The 26,281-nt window shown below is 40.1% G+C and overlaps 2 protein-coding genes and 1 long non-coding RNA gene across 4 annotated transcripts in view; 1 reads left to right on the top strand and 2 right to left on the bottom strand.

Moving 5' to 3' along the window:
* Positions 1-401: 401 nt before the first annotated feature.
* LOC139201501 (uncharacterized) lies at positions 402-2,078 on the bottom strand. Its single transcript, XR_011584317.1, has 2 exons — positions 2,039-2,078; positions 402-2,000 (listed from the first exon to the last, which is right to left on the bottom strand). It is a non-coding gene; the product is annotated as an uncharacterized lncRNA (long non-coding RNA).
* A 1,126-nt stretch (positions 2,079-3,204) lies between these two features.
* On the bottom strand, positions 3,205-6,534 carry LOC139201497 (transmembrane protein 263-A). Its single transcript, XM_070830827.1, has 3 exons — positions 6,444-6,534; positions 5,361-5,490; positions 3,205-4,029 (listed from the first exon to the last, which is right to left on the bottom strand). The coding sequence occupies exons 1-3, from the start codon at positions 6,447-6,449 to the stop codon at positions 3,755-3,757; spliced, it is 411 nt and encodes a 136-aa protein (XP_070686928.1). The 5' UTR covers positions 6,450-6,534; the 3' UTR covers positions 3,205-3,754.
* An 11,059-nt stretch (positions 6,535-17,593) lies between these two features.
* Positions 17,594-26,281, top strand: part of LOC139201484 (anoctamin-1-like) — a 62,392-nt gene continuing 53,704 nt past the window's right edge. For both annotated transcript variants that reach the window (XR_011584314.1, XM_070830812.1), the window contains exons 1-3: positions 17,594-17,982; positions 20,971-21,345; positions 24,526-24,624. Coding sequence is in view for 1 of the 2 variants with exons in the window: in XM_070830812.1 (XP_070686913.1) it covers positions 17,878-17,982; positions 20,971-21,345; positions 24,526-24,624 (579 nt within the window). In the remaining variant the exon portion in view is untranslated. The remainder of the gene's footprint in view (positions 17,983-20,970; positions 21,346-24,525; positions 24,625-26,281) is intronic.

Below are 26,281 nucleotides of genomic sequence, written 5' to 3'. Positions count from 1 at the left end.
CCAATATATCATCTAGCCTACCTGCAACCACAGTAAAGCATGCTATGAGTGGTAAGTAGAAGGAATCAGTGTAAAGGTGTCCAGAGAAGCTCAGGTTGCAGCATAATTGCTGCCTAAGAGGAAATAACATTCCTGTTAATGAGTGCCCCGACGCCCACACTACCATCCTTCATCAGCAGAGTTGGTCTGGACTGCTAAGGCTAGTTACCGGCTACAAGCCAGGCTAAGATAACCTAAATGAATCTAAAGAAACCAGTGTGCTCCTAACTACAGTTAGAGGCTACAAATCTGGGAGCTCCTCCAGAATCAACACTGCAAGAGAAAGAGGAAAAAGTGTAAGATTGTAAAGCCCTATGAGGCAAGTTTTGTGATACTGGACTATATGAATAAAACTGAAGACATGACAGAAAACACCAGCTTTTATTTAACAGAATACAGACTCATCCCATTTGCAAAAATAAATCTATAATACACAAAATTGCTTGGTCTGAAAATCGTCATAGAGGCATCTTAACCCAGGAAGAGCCAGAGAGGGTGAGGGAGACAGAGAAGAAATCCAGGTTATGTAACATGAAAGAGGGAGAGACAGGAGAAAGCCTATTATATGTGAGAAACACCATTCTAAAGCATGCCACAATGTAGAATGACTTATTTTCTTACTTATAAAAATGTGGGTTCACTTCAACAGTCCAGTTCACACAAAATTCACACAAATGCAAACAGAGTTTGGTTTTAATACTACCACAATCTAAGGGACAGGATAGTCTTCTAGATGTATACTACTGTAAAAAGTTTATCCTCATGTAACAGACCATTTAGCAGCTGTTTTACATCCAGCTGTGACATTTCAACCAGCAAACAAAGAGTAACATCAGCATTCTATCGTGTTCCAGGTGTTGTTCGTGGCCACCAAATGAATATAATATCAATACTTGCTCACTTTGTAGCTCTTTTCGCTCTGACATAATATTTTATTGGCATGTCATTTCCTAATAATCTCCAAATGTTTTCAGAAAAATCTCACTCACTGAAAGTTTCCTAGAGTCATGATCCCATACTGACAGTCAAATACGGGTCTCTTTGATCTGTACATTTACATGCTGCTACCATGTTATTGCTGTTTTGCCGGGCACATTTAGGATAATGGGAAAATACAAAATCACTGATTCTATTTGGGCAGCTTGGCCAAATAAAAGCTTCTTCTGCTGACTGTGTCATGGCTGACAAAAACCTCACAATCATTCTTAACTAACAACCACAAATTCCACTGTGACAAAACTGTGACAAACTTATCCCCCAGTACCATTTGTGAAATGGTGCTCTACCAAAATTTGTGTTCTGCATGTAAGAACAGATACACGTAGGAGCTACGATACGGGCTCCAGTTAATCTATAGGTTGGCAGCAAAGACAATGGCTAAGACATGCATGTACACATACATCAGTGGAAATAATATCAAGTAAAGGTACATAATCTCAATACTAAATGTAAACATACAGTAAAAACACACTAGCTGCTGGAAACAGCCTATATATTGCAAATCAGACAGTGACACAAAAATTCTAGCCCTATCTGAAAGAGGAATGGATTTGTTGGTGCTGTGAGGTGGAAGTTTGGAGAAAGGGAGCATGATACACATCACTTCAGACAACATTGTTTGTTTACATTCTTGTTCTTGAAAGATGCGCCCTGTGCGTCATAAAACAGCGATTGGTTAGGAATCAACGTGAAGTAAATTCACAGCTATAATGTATGACTCTACAGTTGCTTCATCTGATCCAGTCACCATTTTAACATACAAAAATATTGTGTAGTATAAACCTGCTCGGTTTCAAACGTCTCCTGCAATTCTGAGGCTCTGTCCACTCTTTTAACTTTGTTGATTTGACTACACAACTCACAAATTATGCAGAAAAGTTCAGCTTCAACCTGTCTTACTCGCCTTTAAACCAATCCAAAACTCAATCAATTGACATATAGCCAGTCATTTCAGAGGTCAGCTGCAGCCCTGCCTCCACCTGCCTCCACCTGCCTCCACCGTGACTCTGTGCTGGATGAGTTGCTACCAGGTTTTTAATGACAAAAATATGACTCGAATGCAAATCATGTTTATGTCATAATGATCCATATAATAAGAACTGCTTATCCATACATGAGCAAAGGGAGGAGGAGTGATGGTGTTTGTTTTCTAAACATAAGGCTTACAAGAAGAATGCTCATCTTTAAATACTAAACCTTCTTATCACAGATGCTATGTCTCACACTGTGGGTCTTCTTTGAAATAGGATATGATATCCTCCATCTTTCACCTTTTTCAGTCACAATAACAACATTGGTTGATGTTAAACCGACATGACTGAGCAGTGATTCACAGATTAGCTAACAGCTTACTCCTGAAATGTACATATACATCTTATATTATAATCAGCAAAGGTCAAGTGTTACCTCATTAAAACACTGGTAGGGATAGTGGAGCAGAATCCTAACATTGGCGGGAAAATGTCCTACAATCCGCGCCCAGATCTACACCTATACTGCATTACAAACCCTGCAGAAATGTGTGAGCCTGGTTCCACATCTCTGAACTGCGTTCCCCAATTTTAAGTTGGTCCTGGACCAAATTAATACCCAAGACTGCATGGTGGTTGTAAATAGCTCTTGTCCAGTTTAAAGTTCTTTCTGAACGGCTACATGCATCCATACCAATAACTAAATACTTGCTTGGCACTGCATATTTATTCCACACCATTGTGTTGGCAACGAGTTACTTTGCAATGTTAACAACACGTCTCCTGCTGACTGTATCTAGCCAGAGTAAAAGGACTGTTGCTCCTTGGCAGTGCTAAATATTTGACTCAAGGCAGGAGGACTAGACTAGTTATGAAGCTTATTGGCCCAGCCAAGCAATGACAGCTTCAAATATCTCTGTTCAGTAACTGATCACAACGTCCCTTTTGTTTCTTTGTCCATGTTACAACAGTGATAATGTCCTCTGAGGTGCCATGATATGGAAAAACGGGAAAAAGTTCCCCGAGGAGGGAAGTCTTATTTTGCGGGAAAATATTCCTATTTCTTTCCACATCAGAGCACCTTGTCGAATTATTGCTGACAGTATTTCCAGATCAAATCATCAACATTTTCTTCATTAAAACATATATTTTCCATATTACTGAATTTTCAATTCTCTGTAGAACCTCTTAACTTCTGCTAATTGCATGCTGGCTAAAGCCGGCTTAGTGAAACTCAAAATGACTTCAGACTCAGAATGATGTAGACCAGGCTATGAATTCCTATCACATCCTAATTTCATGGGGGAAGAGGGAATATCAGATTCAAAAACAAAAGGGTATCATTGGGACTTCGTCTGAAGTTGGTACAATTCTCTGATTGGGTAATTGTTCTCAGAGAATATTCATTTTCTGTGGCAATTTATCATATTGTTACCATTGATTATAGGACATTTACATAAAGTTAAACGTTTCTAAACTCCCCATGTATGTTGCACCTCTGCACCATTGATGGCCCTTCTTCCTTGTGTTGCAAACTTCCACTGACAGTGAATTATATCTAGCTGCATTTGTATCTTTGTAGCTGCATGAGTAAATACACTGCTTTAATCTAAAGAACTGTGATGATAACCCTTTCCAAGCTTTCGAGGTATTTTGCTCTTGTTAGGATCTCTCTCTCACACACACACACACACACACACACACACACACACACACACACACACACACACACTGCCCACTGTCCCTCAGTCAGCTTTGTCCTTCTTCTTCAGTGTGACTTTACTTGCCACCGCAGATCCCACTGCTCCAACACCTCCCGTAACCATGGAGACGCTCCCTTTGACCAATCCTGCGCTGGCTGCTGGCACACTGGTCACGGCTGTCTTGGTAAGCTCAAAACTTTTAGTTCCTACCCACGCGACACCCCCCAGGGTAGCACCAACAACATTTCGAGTCATGCTGAAGAGACCGCCACCGACTCTCCACATGACTCCTCCTTCTAGCCCGGGGTGGTCCTTATCTGTGTTCGAGACAGACGGAGACAGACAAACAGAGATGAGTCACAAAGAGAGAGGCACTACATTCACATATGTAGGACACCCTGACCCCCCCCCCCCCACCTCACTCCCACTAAAACCATGGTAATGGCAGCACATTGACTTGTAGTAGCAGGTAGGTCTAATGAACTAGTTCTCCAATACATCAGTAACAACATCCCAACCAGCCTGGACACACCAGTTTGCATTTGGAGCCTACAGATCCACACAGGATGCCATCTTAAATTCCTTCACAAACCTTGATATAAAGTAACACCTACACCAGAATGTTTGTTGATTTTAGCATTCAAAACATCTTCCTTATGAACCTGGATGGCAGACTTAGCACTCTGGGCCTATATAGTACTGCAATTGGATATGGGACTTCCTCACAAATAGACCTCAGACAGTTCAGTCTGCTGATCACACCTCCTCCACTCCTAAGCCCCCAAGGGCTGTGCCCTCAGCCTCCTCGTGTTCCCACTGTACACCCACGACTGCAATCCCTGACACGAAGAGAACTCTGTTGTGCAGTTTGCAGACGACACCACCTTCATCGGACGAACAGTGAAAATTCCTATTGGGAAGAAACCAACATTCTGTGGTGCACAGAGAATAACCTCCTGATCAGAGGCAGCGAAACCAAGGAGCTCATCGTTGATTTTAGAGAAAAGGAGGCAAAACACCCCCCCCTCTGTCTACGTCAGTGGATTGGGGGTGGAGGAATTTCAGGAAACTAATGAGAGCAAAATTTCCATGCCAGGGTCTCGTTCTCTGTTCTCCTCAGCTGAGCATCAATAAACATTGCTGGATAAGATAGAGTCCGATTAAATCTGAAGATTTCCTTCACCAGTGATCCTTTTGCGATGAGGTGCTTGTGCAGAGCCCAAAGAATACTAGAAGACCACATCCACCCCAGCCACAGCCTGCCCACCCTGATGCCGTCTGCCAAGAGGTAGAAAAGTATCTCTGTGAGACTGTAAGGCTCTTTGATTTATCCTCTGTACATCATAAAAAAATAGTTTTTTTGATTATGTAGGACAAATAAATGAACATTGTACCTTGTCCACTCACACACACACTAGAACACACTAGCTATCACTGTAACTTCTCCAATCCTACCAGCCCCATCACCATGTCCACTCTAACGTCACACATATTGACACACATACCTGACACTATCAGATATACATTGGGAAAAGAATTTAGACCTGGCCTGACTTGGGTCTAAGGTCTGGTCTTGGTTACCAGGAACCACGTCGACCTGTGAAGATCGCAAATTCTCAAGATCTAGTATATGAATGTAGTTCCACACCATGTGGGTGTTCCTCTTGTAGGTAGGGGGGGACTTCCTCCTGTTCGCTGTCCTCACAGTTGTGGTGGTTGTTGCAGTCTACCGGAGATGAGCTGCTCTCCTCCTCAACCTCCTGCTGTGAAGTCAGCACCTGAAAGACAGCGTCAACTCAGCGTTACAGAGTTCAAATAATTGTGCAGAGAAAAGTTATTTACTGAAGAAGAAATAGCCCCGAAGGAGCCGTCCACAGGAAGGTGGATCAGTATTCCTGGGTGACACAGCTGTTAAGTTCTCCGTTAACTTAGGAGACAAAATATTACATACTTTCAGTGAGACTGCTTTACCCATGGTGTGAAGGAAAGATAATCCAGGTCCTTTTTAATCAAATTGATCTCAGTAGACCATAATAATAAGGCAATAATGTGAATTCATCTGATTCATCCACACAAACATGTAAGTGTGCGTTTGTGTGTATTGCTCTCTTACCGACCTTATTATATCATACATTAACTCACTTGATGTTTGTGGGGGCTGTCACATTTTAACAGTAGACAAAGCAGGTATTGGAGATGTATCCCAAACTATCATGGCTGGGCCCCCTGGTCACAGAGGAGCAGTGATGGGCTCGTCGCATGTTTTCAATCAAACTAAATCCAAAAGGGTCTCAGACACATTATTCCAGTGAAATAATATTCCTGCGGCAGCTTCTGATTCTACCATACTGTACATTTACCTAAACTATCATTTGTTGCCAAGATAAACCTACAATGAAGCATTCGGTTCCAAAGACACAAAGAACACAGGATGGGAAACCAATATATTCCATCACACACACACTAACTACACATCAGTCCTCAGTCCCTCTGAAGCTGAGGTTAAGGCTGTGGACCCCCCCCCCCCCAGAGGACAGGCTCTGGTGCTCCAGTGAGGACACACTGGGTGCTGGGGGTTCTCTGCTGGTAACGTTAACTTGCTCTGGGCGACACACACACTCACACACACACACACACACAGACCATACCTCTATCACGTCCGCACATATCTTGTGACTTGACACAGCTGCTGTTACAGTCCACTAAAAGAAAACCGAGGTTTCTCGCTTACCTTCATTTTGTTAGAGAAGCAGCCCTGAAGCGCTCCCTGCGTGTGTGTGTGTGTGTGTGTGTGGGCGCGCGCGTGTGTGTGTGTGTGTGTTTTTGTCGCTCCTGCTTCTGTTGTTTTGCTGTCAACCTGAAAGCGGAAGTGACGTAGTGTTGTTTACAGTGCGCTGGGTGTAATGGCAGCGGAAGGCCGCACGGTGTCAGCAGAGAGCGGAGTCAGTCACTGTCACCATGCTTAGTTATCGCTCAGAGCTCCACTCATGATCGCGTGGGGGTGTGGACCATAAACCTGGCGAGGTTCTGTCAAAAACATTGGTGCTGTTATATGTGGAATGCATTTTAGATCATTGGGAAATACAGCGTTCATTTGGACAAACAGCTGGTGGCCAGCAGCAGTGAACAGTGTGTATGTATGGTGATGAATGAACAAACATGTGACCCGGTGCTGTGCTGGGTCTCCTTCATGTGTTATACACTGGTGATTCTTCAACTATCTTCATGTTTATGTCCCTAGCAGAAATAAGAAGAACAAAAACACATTTCTTATCTTTTCTCTTTGTGGCACTCACTTAACACCAAAATGAACACACACAAAATAAGTCAATGTATATGCCAAGAAATAATGACTGGTCTAGTCATTATTTCTGTTACATGTGTGGTCCTTGCTGTATATCCTTTGTCCTCACATTTTGGACAGTCAACCCTGCTAATCTTTTTTATTTAACATTGACCTAACATTAATTTTATATACAAATGACACTTACATGCCAATTTTAATGAAATGTATCATGTGTTGTAAGATACATTAGTGTTTTATGTATTTTTTCATAAAAAGAACACCTGTCCCTTGGGGTCACTGTCATTCCCATCACGCTGTGCAAACTGTAAGTTGTGGGAGTTTTTTGAAGGGTTGTACCCTTGGTGATCACAGCAGTAGTCATGTGACAGGAGAGCACATGGCTGCAGGACGAAGCTGCTCCATGGAGGGAACTAACATTAGAAAACATCAAGGTCATATTTTTGGTAAATTGAAGATATATTTATTGGTTGTCATTTCCAAACAGCTCGTATATCCTTTAAAGATAGAAATAATAAGAGCAATAACATTTTATAATGTGTATTTTGTGTTTAATTAATACGCAGACATTAGCATGCTAATGTAGCATTAGATTGTTTTCAAAGGTGACAAAATGTCATTTCCATCACTTTGTTTATTGTGATGGAAAAGACATAATGTTCTGGGAAAGTGTTACGGCTTATATCACTGAAAATATTCTATGTTAAATTAAACAATTAAACAAAACACTTTAAGGGTGGTGATATATTGTATTGCGTTTTTGTCCCACCCCTACTGTAAACCTGATTTCATCAAAACCTGTCCCCACATGGAACAGACAACGCACACACAAAGCCGACTTATTGAGTTCAGCTGGACTGTGGAGTGTATTTCCTGTTTTATTGTGTCGTTCAACTCTTCCCTCTCGTTTCAGGCTCCTTGACCTTCTGCCCTTGTGTGTTTCCCACTCCTGTGATCTGCCCGCCCTGATCGTTTCCACCTGTACTCTCCTCCTGCACCTTTTTATCATCTGTTTACATTTTGGTCCATCTTCTTGGGTGTGCTTCTGGTCTTAACAAAATCCTATAAATTTCACATTTTATAATTTATATATTATGCTTCCACTGTGAAAAAACAGAAAAAATGTTTGCTTGTTTTTGAGTCCAGTAGGAAATAATTCCAAATGGTGGTCTGCCGTATTGTTGTCGGGTTTTTTGTGAGATGTTTAAGGCAAGGTAAGTGTATTTGTATAGCACCTCTCAGACTCGAGGCAATTCAAATCATTTTACAGGGACATAAAACACAATGAACACAGAAAAATTAAATTGCACGTAAAAGATAATAAAAGCACAAGAAAATAGATAGTTATTATTAGTTAATAGTTAACAGGAAAGTGCTGCCAGTGAGGCAAAACGGAGCAAAATGGAGCTCCATAGAAACAGTCGAGCTGCTTTTGCTATCGAAAACTGACAAAAAGCATGGTTTTTCAGTATCACAGGAAAAATCAATTAAAATGGATGGTCATAGCATAAACCGCTCAAATTGTTGACTTACTAAACACATGTTGTTGACCAGCAGGGGACCGATGTGGACTGATAAAATACAGGGAGGATAAGGATCAAATCTGGTGGTTAAATGTTGAGTAATGTAGCGGTTACAGTTAAAAAACAGATATAAAATGAGAGATAACAGCACAGCGTACGTGCTTCCAGGTCCTACTGACAGAAGAAAAGGTGTGATATAAACAGATAATTCCATAGAAATACATCGGTTTGAAATTCGTGCTCAGACACAAATTCATAGATTAACCTTTCATGACTATTTCATGAACTTCCATGAGACTGGGTTGCAATATAAGCCTTCAGCAACTCCACAGCATCAACACGCGCCTCTTTACCAAACTTAATTGTTTGCCTTAAGTGATAAATGCAAACAATGGAATAAACAATGAACAAACAAGATGTCCTTCCATTGTGAATTTGGAAAGTAGCAAGTTAATCTAATTGTGGAACAGAACAGGAGTCTGCTCTTCATTTACTCTTTATTTACTTTTGAGAGTTTTCCCACGTGTTAGCAGTAGAGCAAAACACTGAACGTTATCAGGATCATGCTTCCACTGATGATGAAGAGGAATCTACTGATGAGGAAGAGGAATCTCCTCAGATGAATGATGGTTTCCAGCCATAGGATGGAAATTGTCTCTGGTCTTTCATCCCTCACAGTGGCAGAAGACAAAAGTATGCAGTGTCTTATATTGATGCCATAAAGTCATTTTTTGAGCTATTTCAGCTAGAGGCATTTGAAAAGACAGTGCTGGACATGACAAACCGGGGGGGGGGCAAGGTGTGTAAGCCAACAAGTGGACAGGATAGACTTACAGACATAACCAGGTCTGTTGATTCTTGCTGGCACACACCTTCTAGTGAAGAAGCTATGGCTCGTTTCTGGCATCCCCAGTCTGGCTCAATGATATTTCGTTATCTCATGAGTCTTTCAGTTTAATGATTGGAACACAAGACCAGCACAGTCTGAATGAGACAAACAAAAAAAACCAAGTGGTTGTCCCCTGCCACTGATGTATAATCTTAGCACTAACGCCACTGTGAATGAGGACTTGGTCCTTTGCCTTCAATCAGTAAGTAAACTATGCCTGAAACATTCAAATATAGACTGGTAAACCTGCTGATGGAAAGCCTGAAGAGGAATGTCAAAAGGACAAAGAGTTGCTGAAGAAAAAGCTGACCATGGTGGGACCAGTAAGACTGGACTGCTGGTGGGAAGAGACCGGGTTTGATTTAGATTTTATGTGTTCTTTCACTGAGACAAGTGCTCTTATGTCCTATGGTCGCAAAAAGAGAACAAATGTGCTTCTAAAGAGCACTTTTCACAGGGATCATCCTGGGCTGCAACCATAATCAAGGGGAAGTTGACAACCTTCACAAGGTATTGCACAATTTTCATGCAATACTTATTATCATTCTTAAAAAAGGCAATGCATTGCATTTTTGTGTAACAAAATAAGTGTCCATTTTTGAATGATTTGTTCTTCTGTTGTGGGTTACCTACTAAACCAGTGCATACCATACTTAAATATATAATAATAGATATAATTAAATGTAAATGAGGTCTACATACCATGAAATGTGTATAGTTTAAAATTATGAAAATGGGTTAGAAGGAAGTTGCCTAAAAAGGTTTATGACAACATGCTTTATAAACAGTCAAACCAGGCTGGGTCAGTTTTGACATGGGAAGACAAAATTGCATGGTCAATAGAAAGCCAATACCTTTTACCTCCGAAGGATTATGGTATGTCTATTGACCTTACATACAGAAGAATACTGGCAAAGTAGTAAAAGTAGTCAACACATTTGAAGATATCAGCAGGCTAACTGTGAAATAATATGAGATTACTTAGTAACTACTCAGCGTAATGTACCACTTGATGATGGAGGAATGAGGCACTACTTGGCAACTAGTGATGATGTATCACTTTGTATGGGAGTGTGCAAAAAGCGTAACTAATCATTAATTTGGTAAATCTTGTTTCTGATTCATCAACAACCACTCAGGAAGACAGTGGTCAGTATGATGATGCACTAATTATTACATAATGATTAATTAATATAGCATTTCCCAGTCTGCTCTTTAGTAACTGATCATTATCTACTACAGGCGTCCCCAATTACTTTTCCCCAAGGGCCAAATTATGTCAAGAATATCAAGTCAAGGGCCAAAACATCCAGGGTTCAAGTAGCAGTACTAGTGGTGGTGGTAAAATGGTTTAGGCCTGGGATTATCAAATCCTGTGATGAGGATCACACAACAAAATAAACTAACCGTTTAATTAAAACACTATGGAAGACATGGTGGTTACAATATGCTTGAGGAGTAATGCAGATTTATACACAGCAGCCAGTGGGACATACAGGTGCACTCAAAATGATTCAACCCCCAGTGCAAAATGTACACACTTAAGCTGTGTTCAACTCAAACCAAGAACAATTGAAATAGCTCAACACAACTAATATTACAGGTTGTTTCTCCACATTCAACACAATCTGCCACTTTTAATGACTACTGCAGTCTCTAAATTATTCAACCCCTTGACAAGCATCTTTAGTACTTAGTAGAGCACCTTTTGCTGTTATGACCTGCTGCAAATGTGATGCATAGTCAGACAAAAAAAGTCTCTAGGTCTCAAATATTCTTGGGCATACTGTAATCGCCTTCTTCAAATCCCATCAGAGATTTTCTGTGGGATTCAAGTCAGGTGACTGTGACGGCCACTCTAGTATCTTCCAGGACTTTTTCTGAAGCAAAGCCTTGGTGGACTTGGAGGTTTGCTTCGGATCATTGTCCTGTTGGAAGGTCCGATGACACCCAAGCTTCAGCTTCCTCACAGATGGGCTGACATTTTCTTGACTTGAATCCATCGTGACCTCCAAACGCTGCAGGTTTCCAGTGCCAGAAGAAGCAAAGCAGCACTAGAGCATCACAGAGCTGCCGCCATAGTTCACTGTAGGCTTGGTGTTCTTTTCATGCCTCATTCTTCCTCCTCCAGACATACCGCTGACAAACCACTGGAACTTTACTTTTGTTTCAACGTTCCACAGAAAGGAATCCCAAAATGTCTGTGGCTTATTTATATGGTTTCAAGCATATTGGAGCTATTACTGTAGAAACTGAAACCTCAGTGCCTGCTGCCACCAAGTCTTACTGCAGATCTTTGCAGTCGCTCAAAGGTTTTTGGCCTCCTGCCTCCTCAGAAATCTGGTGGCAGCTGTTGATAGCTTCCTCTTTCTGCCACGTCCAGGTAGTGCAGCCAGTGTTCCTTTAGCTTTCAACTGTGAACTGTGCTTCCAAGTCATTAAAAGTGACATATTGTGTGAGAAACCACTTGTAATATTAGTTGTGTTGAGCTATTCAAATTGTACTTGTTTGAGTTGTTCATTGAACACAATTGAAAGTTTGTACATTTTGCCAGTATACCTAATGTGCTATGGGGGTTGAAAAAGAATGAAAAGTGCTTTACAAATTAAACTATTAGTCTTATTGTTGTAATTGTTATCATACAACAATAAGATTTACAAATGGACCAAAATAATTGGATGTTCACTCACCAATCAGTGTGACAGCTTTAGATTCTCTGATTTGCAGACAGCTACAGTCAGCGTGAATATCAAGCATGTCAGTTTAGCATCGACGCAGTCCTGTAAAATAAAACTAATCTCATCAGCCCAGTCAAACTTAAACTGTTTAAACGGTTTTCTTGGTGTCAACTTAGTGTTTTTTTGTGCAGGCCATGTTCTTCGTTTAGGAAAGCAACTGATCATCTGTAACTCACATTAGCTAAGCAGAGCGCATCATTATGTGATAGGTCATGGTCTTGCAATGGCGCTGTAGGTTAAGTGTATGGTGTGAAATTAGGCCAAAATAAATCTAGAACAGTGAGTTCTTAGTTTGTTACGTTGTTCTCTTTATTTCACATGCTATGACAGGTGTCTGGCCTGCGGGCCACCTGATGGGGTTCAGAGATTATAGACTATATAGTCTTTGCTGTTCAGGAACAACTTATTAACATATCACTAACTGTCATCCCTGATTTATTTCTCACTCATTCCTTAGGAAGCAGTAGCAGCATTAGAAGTTGTCAGTACTCAACTTTGTGTACCATATTACCATAAGCGCTACCCAGTCTTGTAGTAATACTGCCTGTTGACGCTCTTTCCTGTGAGACACAAGTCTTTAGACCACTGAAGATGTCTCAAAGCTGACCTGTAAAATCCACATTTGTTAAAACTTAATTTGACTGGTGTACACACAATTTGGGCCATTGTTGTTGTAAAAGCTGAGTTGCAGTATGTGAACACAAACACCACTTCCTTCTGTTTCCTGTGAGAACTAACCTTTGACCTCTACATCTTGCTCCCAGCATCGAGTCAGACACATGATGTCCCACGGGAGCTTGACAGCAAGTGCTCTACAAGGTCCCTGCTTTCCTTTGCTTGATTCTCTGTATATTTTTTTAACTCCTAAAGTCTAAAAATACACTTCAGTGCGGATGTTGCTGCTGTGTTACATAAGCTTGTGGGATTGAAGTGTCAGGAATAAGAAGTTGTACAGAAAGTTTCTGGATCTTAGCTCTCATAAAGTAAACAATCATGGAAGAAAGGACAGTTTCCTGGAACAGCTTCACAGAGGAAAATCTACACAGAATTCACTTCAAGCTTCATGTTTTGGTCACTTTTCAATATACTTGAGGAAAAATGTCGCAGGTTTCCGAGCTCCACTGTAAAACCTGACAGTAATGAAGTCAATTACTCAAACTGTATTTAGTCTCTGTTCCAGATTTTTATGTACCATAACAGTGTGATCACTCCCACAGTAAAGAAGGATGTCCCCTCATCCCCAGAAATATATCCTGAATAATGTGAAACTTCTTTTCACAAACATTCCTATGCAACTGTAGAGTTAAGTATTATTATATTAACATTTGTATTTCTTGCTGTGTGATCTAATGAATATAGATAATATATTTTTTCTGGTCAAAGGAAGCAGAAGTTTTCTAGATGATTTAGATTCATTTCATGTTGAGGAATATCCATATAGTGGTTCTATCAGGACTTACTACGTTTGAGTTTTCTTTTATTCTGTGGTCCCAGGGTTTCCTTTAGATAACTCTGTACAGGATCCATGCCAAAGGTTTCTGTGGGGAGATTTAAAGGGAAGGCAGATTTCTTTTTAAATTCTTTTTAATTGTTAATGGTTGGACGTGGTGGTTAAATGACAGAAGAGAAAAGTAATGCTGGATAACTGACCAGCGTCAAACACGTAAGTATATTATTTCTATCACTATTTTCAGTAAAACATTTTCAAATGTAGTCACTTGAATTGAGAGAAGTAACGTTAGGTAGGCAGGCTGACTTATTTTTCCCTCTGTCTTAAAGTTAGGTCTCTACTGTAGGTAGATATAACTAGTGTTAACGTTAATGTTAGAGTTAACTAAAGTTAACTGAAATTACAAAAGGTCATGGTGCTAACTGTAACATTGACATCAACTATTTAGATTACCTTAACATTAGCTAAACAGACAGAGAAACTGGTGATGTAGCATTAACGTAAACCAGTTAGCCTTAACTAACGTTATCGTTACATAAACTGTGTCTTAAGTCTGATGTATTTTCTGCCCTTTTCACCGGCTGAGATTGGGATCACAACCAAAATGTAACTCTGCATAATTTATACACTTGTAAGACCCAACATGTACACAGGGACACTGAGCTACATGCACAGTCAGCATAACAAAGTGACAGTGATCAACGTTAGAGAAAGCAGTAACATTAAACACTAAAAGTGTATTAGGATACCAGTGACACTGTCCTCTGGTAAAGTCAAAGCTAAAGTAAATGGTTCAAATGATGCTTGGTTAGAAGGGTATGAGGTTGTACTTTTACACTATTATATTAGCTGAAAGCCATTTAAATTAACATAATAGTTATTATGTGAAAATGTAGTCAAAATGTAATGCAGTGTTCACTAAAAAGTGGTGGCAATGTGATTTTGTGCCGATCAGGGGGTTTGTATCATGAGAAAAAGTGATGCATCAGCTTATCCCTCATATATTAGAGCTCACTAGGAAGTAGATAGAGTTAGTAAGAGAAAGACTCCAGCTTGTTCTCCAGACTGTGCAAGTTATTCATTTCTTCCATTTTTTGTTAATTGCTGAACTAAAGTCGCTGCAGGTCCAGCAGATGTAGATGGCAGTCTGTGTCCAGTACGCTGACGTTGGTCACTGAGCAACGCTATCAAGATGTTTGGATCAAGAATGGCTACTATGGCTGAGTATTGATCAGCTAGAGAGTTTGCTTCAATGTCCTATAGCTTCTGAGGTCTCCCTATTATTATCCTGACAATCCTTACAGCTGAAGACTGTTGGTTTATCAGCTACTAGACTACAGCTGATCCTGCTAGCTGGAGAAGACTGTAGCAGCACAATGACTCACAGAGAGCATGTTTCCCCAAAATACACAGAAACAGTCCGTCTAAGGCTGTGGTATACTGCTACAGAGATCTTCTACTCTGGAGATATGACCCCCACACTCTTGATGAAACTAGAGGCCGGCACTCGCTCAAATAGAACATCTGTTGTTGTACAGTACAGGTGATCATTGAGACAGGAGGAGAGAGAATAGAGGTTTAACAGGCTGATACTCAGCAGAGTTAAGAGGGTAAGCTGTGGCTCAGTGGTAGAGTGAGTCGTCCCTCAATCAGAAGGTCGGGGGTTCGATCCCCAAGTGTCCTTGGGCAAGACACTGAACCCCAACTTGCTCCTGAAGCAGCTTCAGTGTGTGAATGAGTATGAAAGAATAGTCTCCTCCTAATTAGATCCCTCCTGTATGAATGAAGTGTGAACGGGAGAATGAGGATGTGATGTAAAGCACTTTGAGTAGTTGAAATAGTAGTCTACAAATACAGACCATTTACCATTTAAGAGGGTTCAGTTCAGTTCAAAAAACTTTAGGCTATAATAGATTTTATATATAGGCTGACCGTAGGCTATAATAGATTTTATATATAGGCTGACCATAGGCTATAATAGATTTTATATATAGGCTGACCATAGGCTATAATAGATTTTATATATAGGCTGACCATAGGCTATAATAGATTTAGATGTGTAGCACAAGATGCTTTTACAGGCAAGGCAATTTACTATATGTAGTACATTTTATTACAGATAAATGCATACCATACAGCATACCTGCAACTCACAGGTGGGGAAACACTGGTTTGAGAAATAATGTTTCTTGTGCTTGCAGGTTTACTCTGAGAATCAACCAATCACTTGAAATCCACATCAAAGTCACCAATCAGCAGGGAATCTGGCAAGAAGGGCACAAAGACAAAGTACCAGCTTGAATCCCTCATGACTGAATTCACATTTTAGTCACGTTAGCAGCATGGTGATCCTCTGACTTTATCTTGTGTTAGCATGCTAACACACTTCATTAAGATGGTGAATGTGGTAAACATCAGCATGTTAGCTCCTTGTGGACATTAGATTTAGTGGACACTGTGTGTGGTTATGTTATTTATATGCTTTAGAAATAAAAGTTCTACAATTGAAATGTAATGTAAATGCTAAGGACAAATGTTCATTGGTAAATGGAATTTAAACTGTAATTGAAAATCTAATGGTACTGTAAATAAAAATATGGTAATAAGACACTGTAAATGAAATGACAGTAGTGACACTGTAAATGAAATGACTGGCATCGAGCTGCCAGTCAGTTACTGTAAAATTTACAGCAACCTTTTTACAGTGTTTATGTGTGAAAACGTTGTGTTTAGACTTGGCCCACTTGGGCATGTCACATGCGGGGACGATTAAACTTACTTAAAAAGAGTTTAAAAGCACACTGGTGGAGGTGCCTCCTGCAGTAATGGAGTTGTGGAGTGTCCATAGAGTAGAGTGGGGGGTTCAGCTTCAAATGAATGTACTCTTACTGAGCAATATTTCACCAGTGCTGTTGTGCTTAACTTAGGTCTTTCTCTTGAGTCAAGTCTTGGACGAGTGGCATGTTTTCCACAGAGATGTATACTTAACTACATGTAACTCATTCAATCATGAGCAATATTATCATGTGTAATAGTTTCACTATCAATAAGCTATGGTGTCATTGTCAAGTGCAATATTCCTGTGCAATACCTGTTTACTGTTTACTTTCCCTTACATTCTGTACTTATTTTTATTTCAATTTGTTAGGCACTATTTCTTTGCATCCACTTAGACACTTTACACTTTGTACTTTGTATTCTTATTTGGATTTTATTTAATTACTAACCTTTTGTATTTGTGTTCCGGCAAAGTAATTTCCTTCGGGATGAATAAAGTTGATCTTACCGTATCTTGTGTTATACACCCAGGGTTTGAACAAGCAGCCTTCTGTCACAAGCTCCTTTTCTGTCATCTTTAGGCCATCACTCCCTCTGGACTGTCATAACTGTTACTGTTACCAAAGCTGTAAGATCAATATGGTAACAGATTGTTATGGTTGGACTGTACGGATTATAAGGACTGTACACTATACAGGGCATGTTTCACATCAGAGAAGTGACTGAAACAAACTGGAAATCTAGTTCTGCTGCACATGAAGAAACAAATGAAATACACGATGAAATATTATCATATATATAGTATAATATAATCTTCATTATATACTGTATATAAAGTATACACACATGCACAGAATCACTAAGGGTCCTTAGAGCTGAGCATTCATTCATGCAGTCTACAGCCTAACTCATCTATTGACTCAATGAGAGTGCTGTTTGGGAATGTTTTAAGTTTGTCAGCTGAGCCATGTTGTCATTTCTCTTACATGTGATGCATCACATTTGACCTTGGTGATTAGTAGCCACGGGAGGGAGGGGGAGGGAGAGAGAGATGTTGGGTGTGTATTGGGGTGGCTGATCTTGTAGTGATTACAGTTGAGTAGAGACAGAGAGAAAGAGGGAGGGCACCTTGTGTTCATCAGACTTTTATCGTTGTCTAAGTTTAGATCTTGGCTCAAAGACGGCTTCTCAAGTAACAAGGCTGCAGGCTCACTTCAGCCACTCCACTCTGAGACAGAAACAGCGCTCCACACAGAGCTGTAAAGGGAGACGTGCAAAGGCACAGAAAAGTGGCAAGTCAGAAGAAAATTAAGAGCAGAAGCAGGAGAGGGGCCTTTAACGCCAGACGCTGTCCTACAATGAGGCACTTCATCCAGTAGACACAGACGTAGAGAAACAAAGAGCACAGACTGGACACGTCTTTTTGGGAACAACTCTTTGCCACTTCAGTTTATCTCTGCTTTTTACCCTTTGGGACTGGACGATGACAGAGGAAGCAGAGGTGGTAGTGGACCACTCTCCAACCTCTGGGTCTCAGCAACAGGCGCCACATTTTTTACAAGATGTCATCTTCCATGGCAAGTTTAAGGTGAGTTTCTCCATGAGATACAAACAAAGTAAAAGGGGAGTTAAGACAAAATAAACAAATTCATTTAAGATAAGAGCTAACAAATGATTACATTTTTACAATAGTAAAGAAAGTACACCAATGTGACATGACTTTGTTAGCCTCTTAAATCTCACTGACCTCCTATTTGTTTCACTCAAACTAAACTCATGATGTTTGGCAACATATTGTTCTCACAAAACTTTATTTGGATTTGTAGAGGAGATCCTAAAGTTACTAAAGGTATCAAGTAACCTGAGAAAACAATGGATTGTAGCATTTAGGTGAACATGCATGCGCATTTAGGATTATCACTGCCTTTTTACTCACAAAGAATTGGAAACATGAAGTCACGTAACCACTGATTTCCTGGACAGTGTTGATGACCTGCCACCCTGCACCACCATTGCTACCTCAATCCATGAAGAAGATATAAATCAAAAGATCAAAACAAAGCATATTCTGCTGATCGATAGGAAACTGGACCAAAGACCAGCTCATATCATTCAATCATTTTCAGCATATTAAGTAGTCGAGTTATCACAAGATGGTAAATGTTTAAATTTACTGAGACTGAAATTTGAGATTGAAAGTTGACTTTATGAACAGCAGTTTCTTCTCTGAAGCAGTTGACAAAAGTCTCACTAAAAGGCCCATTTAATGGCCGTCCTGGAGCTTGATGAAAATTCCTGTGTGTTCTGAAAAATGGACCATGTGGTGAGATTGTTTTGCCAGTTTTCATCAAGTTTCCAAAATGATATATTCATCTGTGATAGAGAAATGGCCTGTTGACTTACTTGACATTATATGATATTGCATGACACAAAATAAGCCTCTGCTAAAGTGTCTCCATAGCTGAATGGTTACAGTACATGGCACATGGTCACAACCAGCGAGAATTATGTCATACCTCTCTGTCCACCATTTCCTGTCTGCCTCTTACTGTTGCCATCTAATAAAGGTAAAAAATGTGCCAGAAGTCACTCTTTTTGGCATACTCGAGTACACAGGTATCATTTGAGTTGCTAAATACCCCACTGCGGTGCCTACTGCAGGTGTGTGCACAATGCCTCTGCAAATGCTTCCATGATCAGTTTCCTGTTCTTGTGACATGTGGAATGGATTCAGCGGTAAACAGGCTAGTTGCACAATGATGCCCACCTGCTAGGCTGTGGGCGCTGTTTATCCAGGGCTGTCACCCTACAACTTCCTCATCTGTCCATCCAAATAGTTCACTTTGGTCAGGGTTCTACAAACAGCTTGCGTGAAATGTCTTGTTAGATTCATTGTTCATTTAACATTTTTGAGAACTTCAGCTTCTTTTGCTATGTAAAAATAAATGTATTTTTTTCCAATACAAGCTGTGAAAAGAAATGCTCTTGTACTGGTACTGAAACTTGGATATTGTGATGTCAATAAAACTAAAAAAGCAATAACCAGCCTCATTTGGTGCTTATCTCCAACATCTTTGAGAGTAGGCCCTGAGTAAAGAATTTACCAAAGCTTCTAAAGGTAACTGTGGTGCCAATGCTACTCTAGAACCATGTGGTGAGGATGAGACCAGCATTACAGGGACACTCCGGTGACTTATGATATCTCTTGACAGTCTATAATTCCTATAAAGCAACCAATAGTGCTACTTCACAAGTAGTACTCATCATGCCCAGAGCTGAGGGGCAATAGAATATAAAATCTAAGTAAATTTAGATTTCAACATTTGTGAGTGACTGAAGTCATAGATACGAATACTCAAAGATCTGAAAACAACTTTTGGCAGCTCAGAAGACAGAAACAATGCAGTTTTGATTAGCAGTATTGTTCATATTCACCACTTGTACTCAAACTTATAAATGAGATGTGCAGCAGGATATATGAAATGTTGATTAAGTGCATCTGACCCTTGAAATAACAAGGGGGGGCAACTGACTTTTACACTTTATTTTTCATCAGGTGGCTTAAGTACTAGACTTGCAAATGCCAAATCTTTAAGATAATGGGGTAAAGATATTCACATGATTTTAAATGGAAACTTAACTATAAGATTCTCCTCTTTAGAAGAAGAGTTGTCTGTTGGTTTTGTTGGACACCAAATACACAGTCTATAGTGTAATATTTCTTTTCTCTCACAAATGATCTTTTGCTTAGTACAGACATTGGCTGCAGAAATCACATCAAACAGCTGATGGCTGTTAGTTTAACTGGTGAAAGTGGCTATTAGCACCAACAATGAGGGGCTACTACGTAAATGTTTTCTATGTTGCTCTTTGCTCTTCTGTTAAAAGGCTTAATAAGAGAGTTGTTACGGTCAGAATTTAGGTTTACAAGATATTTGGCCAGCCGTGAACTGGATCCAACATGGAGCCACTTATTGGAATCCAACCCTTCCCATGACTAGTAAACTGATCTTCAAGTGTAAAATAGGTGGAGTTCCCCTTTAAATATTGGTGCATGCTCTCTGTGTAGTTTGATCTGTAGACACTTTGGCTCAGATCTGCAGCCAGACTTTATGAATAGACTTCATGTGGAGAAATACTGTGATAGTCTGATGTCATGACAGCTCATAATTCACACACTATTTATGTTTCATAGCAGCTGCCACCTTTACTATGGCACCCCACTACCCACGGAGCTCCTAAAATTATAATTTTCATTCAAAATGACAGTGTGCCATCCAAATTCCTCAAATGTTTAGAAAATGCAGTCATGGGTGCTCACCACCATGACATATTAATGACAGAGGCCAAAATGAACACTGATGGTCAACAACAAAGCAGTCTGGAGCGGACTGCATGTAAACTACTAGTTTATTACTAATATTACTAATATTCTTGGGTTTGCGTGCTGCAACTGCCTTCTTCAAATCCCACCAGAGATTTTCTGTGGGACTTCCGGGACTTCTGGCTCTACATACAGTTTCCTGTGTCCTCAATCCTCATCCATCTTTGTCTTTCCCCATGTACATGCTGTCAGCTGCTAAAGGCTCTAACTCCAGAGGAGAACATCCACTGCCAGCACGGTCTGTACTTCCAGGATGGTCAGAGGCGTGTTGACTATGTCCTCACCTACCCTGTGAAGAAGCTGGCTGTGGGCCGCTCCACCCGACAGTCAGTTCACCTGCTCACTGAAAATGCTGTTGCCCGGAGCCTACGCAGCCGTGAGGATCAACTCCATCATCACCAAGCACAAAGGGCAAGAGACTCTCCATCCCTGCCATCTTCACCTGATGTAGAACTGGGCTGTCGGGGAGGGAACTTCAGTGGCCAGGAGGATCACAAGACATTCAGGAGGGAGGAGTTTGAGGGTAGACTGAGAGACATGGGGCTTGAGCTGGAGAAAGATGAGGACGTGAGTGTGCATCTTGCTTTCCATTATCCATTATCCATCCAATTATTATTTCCAGAAGCACTCTCAAACTCAACCTAAAAAATTTCAATTTCTTATCAATCAATCAATCTTTATTTATGTAGCGCCAATTCATAACAGTGTTATCTCAAGACGCTATCTATAAAGAGCAGGTCTAGACCAAACTCTTTAATTAAGAGAGAGAGAGAGAGAGAGTTCAAAGCTCTGGCTCCATCACTACTTTAGAGGACTTTAGGAACCACCAGTAGGCCTGCAGTCTGGGAGCGCAGTGCTCTAGTGGGGTAGTACTATGAGCTCTTTAAGATATGCCTTGTAGGTGAGGGGAAGGATTTTAGAAGCCAGTACAGGAGAAATATGGTCTCTTCTCTTAGTTCTCGTCAGTACATGAGCAGCACCGTTCTGGACCAGTAGGGTGAGACCTTAAGGACTTATTGGGGCAGCCTGATAATAAGGAGTTGCAATAGTCCAACCTGGTAGTGACAAATGCGTGGATTAAATTAATGGAGTATTTCCTAATAATATTACCCAGAGGAAGCATATATAAGGTAAATAATATCGATCCAAGCACTGAACCTTGTAGAACTCCATGTCTAACTTTAGTGTGGACAGAGGATTCATTGTTAACGTGTACAAACTGAAATCGATCCAATAAATAGGACTTAAACCAGTTTAATGCAGTTCCTTTTATGCCAATGAACTGTTCCAGTCTCTGTAATAAGATGTGATGGTCAACAGTGTCAAAAGCAGCACTCAGATCTAACAAGACCAGTACAGAGAGAAGTCCTCTGTCTGATGCCATAAGGAGGTCGTTCTGAAACCTGACAGAAAATCCTAAAATATGTTATTGGCATTTAGAAAATTACACAGCTGATTGGCTACTACTTTCTCGAGGATCTTGGAGAGAAAGGGGAGGTTGGATAAAGGTCTATAGTTGGCTAATACACCTGAATCAAGAGTAGGCTTATTCAGAAGAAGTTTAATTACTGCTACTTTGAAGGACTGTGGTACATAGCCTGTTAGTAAAGACTGGTTGATTATATCCAGTAAGGACGTGTTAATTAAGGGCAGGACTTCCTTAAGTAGCCCAGTAGGAATGGGGTCTAGGAGACAAGTTGACGGTTTGGATGAGGAGATTATTGAAGCCAATTCAGGAGGATCAATTGGACAAAAACAGTCCAAATGCACATTAAGCCCAATGAGACCATCATTATCATCATTATCATCGTCCACATGAATATTAAAGTCACCTACTATAATTACTTTATCTGCACTAAGGACTAAATCTGATAGAAACTCTGAGAATTCAGTCAGGAATTCAGAGTCTGGACCAGGAGGGAGGTACACTGTAACTAATAAGACTGGTTTTAGTGTTTTCCAGGTTGGATGTGAGAAACTAAGAACAAGGCTTTCAAATGAATTTTGAAAGCGTTGAGTTTAGGTCTCGGCTTGATTAATAAGCTAGAGTTAAAAATGGCTGCAGCTCCACCTCCTCGTCCAGACTCTGGAGGAATGTGAGTATTAATATGACTGGGGCGGGGGGGGGCTTCATTAAGGCTAACATATTCTTCATGGTGCAGTCAGGTTTCAGTCAGACACAATAAATCAATATGATGGTCTGATATCAGATCATTTACTAAAACAGCTTTGGATGGCAGAGATCTGATGTTTAAAAGTTCACATTTAACTCTCCTGTCCTTGCAAGTGGTGGTATTAACAATATTTTGCCTATTATTAGCTCCAGTTATGACATGGCAACAGCTAACATTAACATGGCAAATTCAAGGTTGTGCTCGTAAATGATTAATAATTAAAGATAATTAATAATTATATTGATTAATGTAAAGTCCTCCGCGATTGGGCCAAAAATTTGAGCTCTGGAGCTTTTGTGGTTTTGTGGCTCAGGGCTGTAACGCTCCTGGTAGCCAGAGGCAGACAGGCATCCAGATGCACTGTCAGTGTCCGATGGATTATGACCATATTCTGAGCTGCAGTCAGAGATGCTGTAGTCATCATCTGATTTGTCCATTTTATGATCATTATTATGGGCCAAAATTCTACATATGCCTCTATTTTTATCCCCTTTGCTTTGGAAGAAACAGCAGTTTCCCAAGCTACCTGTGTCATCTTCCTTATCTCCTGCATTGAGGCGTTACCTTGTTGCATCCTAAGTATAACGTGAGTGCGTACACAGTGCGGGAAAATTTATATTTAACTATAAGAGGTTAGGAGATGTCCACTTCTGAATGTCTTCAGCAATTTAAGAGGCAGACAGTTTCTATAAAACTATTTGCAGGGTTGCAGCTTAGATATGTCGGTGTATCAGCCCTGTTAAAGTGTAAACTAATATTCTGCCTATGTATAAGATGTCCTAATGCCGGCATATAAATAGAAAATAAGGCTGTCCACAGCAGTGACTTGAAATGCCTGACCTGAAGTTGCCAGTACCACATCGAAAGGTCTTCCTATTTTCTTGAAACTGGGTTCATGGGCAAACACTCCTACTGCGTTCAACTCATTTTTGATATTTAGGTGATAGCCAGCAGTAGACTGAGCAATGTTTTAGACAGACTGAAGCCAATATTATTAGGAGGCTTTAGTGATGTCAAGTCACATAAACTCCTCTAACCCCATCTACAGGCAGCAGACAAACTAGAAAAGAAAGATGAGTTGGGCTGAGTTTTCCTGAAGCAGGATGTAAATGTCAGTCAGTTTGTGCAGGGAAATGGAACCAACAAGTAGGGCCATATAACCAATCTAAAGTAATTGTGTTAAAAATAACATGAAAAATCTAAAGCACTATAACTCATTTACCTTTGAATTTCAAGCCCTGTATAATATATTTGGGCACATATGGAAAAGTTAAATGATTAAGCAAAGACTGGCACAAATGACCTGTTGTTGTTTTACTTACCTTGAAGTAATCGTTCTCTATCTGTGTGGTATTTTGATGCCCAGTGCAGACACAGTGCACAGGTGGAAATACCACTAGTGCTGTCCTCCCTGCATGGTGGTGGCAGAGGACAGTGAAATAATGTACACATTTCTTTTCAAAATGCAGCATTCTATTATACAGTTATATATATATATACAGTTTGTATTCCTGATGGTATCAAAACATATGAATTTTGTACAACTGAGCAGTATTTGTATGTTGTGTCTTAGGCCAAGATTCCAGGGGTGGGTTTTGTTAAGATTCATGCTCCCTGGAACGTTCTCTGTCGAGAGGCCGAGTTAATGAAGCTAAAGATGCCCACCAAAAAGGTAAGACTGACTGTCTCTTTCCATTTTCTGTGTCTCCTGGTCCAATTTCAGTGAGTCCCTTCATTTAGGGCTTTTATTTTGAAAAGAAACAGCTCATTAAATGGAATAAATGGAAAATGCTTGTCACATATTTTCTAACGACTGCCTTAAAACCCTTCATGAATTAACCATAGAACATAACAGCCCAAAGGGTAAATACGTAAAGAATATCACTTGACAGCATTCTATTAAAAAGATATGTTCCCAATCACAAATTGAACATGGGCACACACAGATTTGAAAACATGCTGTTTAACTATTTCTTGTTAAATGAAAATAGTGTTTTACATAATGCTAAATAAAAGCACAAACAATCAATTTAAGACTTGCACGCTGAAATGGATCAATGATCTTCAATTACTACAAGATGATAATACTTGGAATGACATATTGAAAAATGGATGGCAGTCCTTTCATTGTACTAAAAGCAAGCTAAACAGGTTATATTCCACACTGTAACAGCACTACAGCTGGCCAACGGGATGACAGTAAATGCATTAAATGTGGTTCTGGTGAAGACACTCAGTGGGTGTGTCTTTGGTTTGGCATGACAAAGCCAGTGAGGACCCACAGCAATATATCCACTCCACTCACACCACAATCATGTATACTTGGAGATAACTTTCTCTTGTTATGTATGGTCACAAAGAAGGTAACTATAAATAACTGGATTGATTCAGATGCACCAACACAGAAAGAATGGATCACTGAAACAACAGAAATGTTCAAGTTGGAAAAAGTAGCTTTTAGACTGCAGAATGTGCTGAAACATGGGCACCAGTGAAACAGTACTGTCGCTGTAAAAACATTGAATTTTATTTATTTTCTTTCCGATTCAAGACAACAGTTGTGTCTTTCTCTTCTGTTCGTACTGATTTATAGTATTACAAGATAGAATATGGCAGGACTCACTTGTGTGTTGATTGATTAGTTGATTATGAGAATTGTGTATCTGCAGTTTTTCTTTTGTTTGCACTGTGAGTAACAGAGAGAGGCATGTGGGTCTGTTACTACTTGAGAATTTGTCACTGGGTGGATGCTATCAGAGGGTATTTCATCCATTCTGTTCAGAACATTCTGATATGAAGGAAGAACCTGTTTTAACAAAGGTGTGCGATCGAAAGGGTTAGTGAGGATGCTCGCTTAAACATATAAACAGAAATGATGAGAGAGACGTGAATTTGATCTCAGGTCTGCTCCAGTAACTGTACTCACTGACACTTGTTGATCTGACATCAAATCAAGCACTATATTTACCAATAGGCATTCAAATGATACATACAAACACCTCGACATGTACACATCACTGACCAAGGAAGAGCTGCACACACAAGTTTGGCAGGCAGCAGGCAGGAGATTTGATCTATTTCTTACTATTCATTCCAGCACTACAAATGCTAATGAAGGTAAAAAACACATTTTTACATTTGAATTAGGATTTTACATCAGTATCTATTCATGTCTTGCTCTGTGTCATTTAATGTTTTGGATTGTCTCTTTTACCAGTTCTATTTTTCATTTGTAATTGATGAAAACTACTCACCTCCACAATTGGTGTGTTGGTCCTTTGCTGAATATGATTTGTGTAAAATCTTTCTAAAAATTACTTTTTGTCCAA

The sequence above is a fragment of the Pempheris klunzingeri genome, chromosome 5 (genome assembly GCF_042242105.1).
Source record: "Pempheris klunzingeri isolate RE-2024b chromosome 5, fPemKlu1.hap1, whole genome shotgun sequence".
NCBI lineage: Eukaryota > Metazoa > Chordata > Actinopteri > Acropomatiformes > Pempheridae > Pempheris > Pempheris klunzingeri.
The sequence above is the reverse complement of the archived record's forward strand: the minus strand, read 5'-3'. Positions and strand labels throughout refer to the sequence as shown.

Excerpts from the sequence above, each read along its gene's own strand:
- LOC139201497 (XM_070830827.1), bottom strand. Across the intron at positions 4,030-5,360 it reads ACAAGAGGAACACCCACATG|ATAAGGACCACCCCGGGCTA; the intron begins GTGTGGAACTAC and ends TCTCGAACACAG.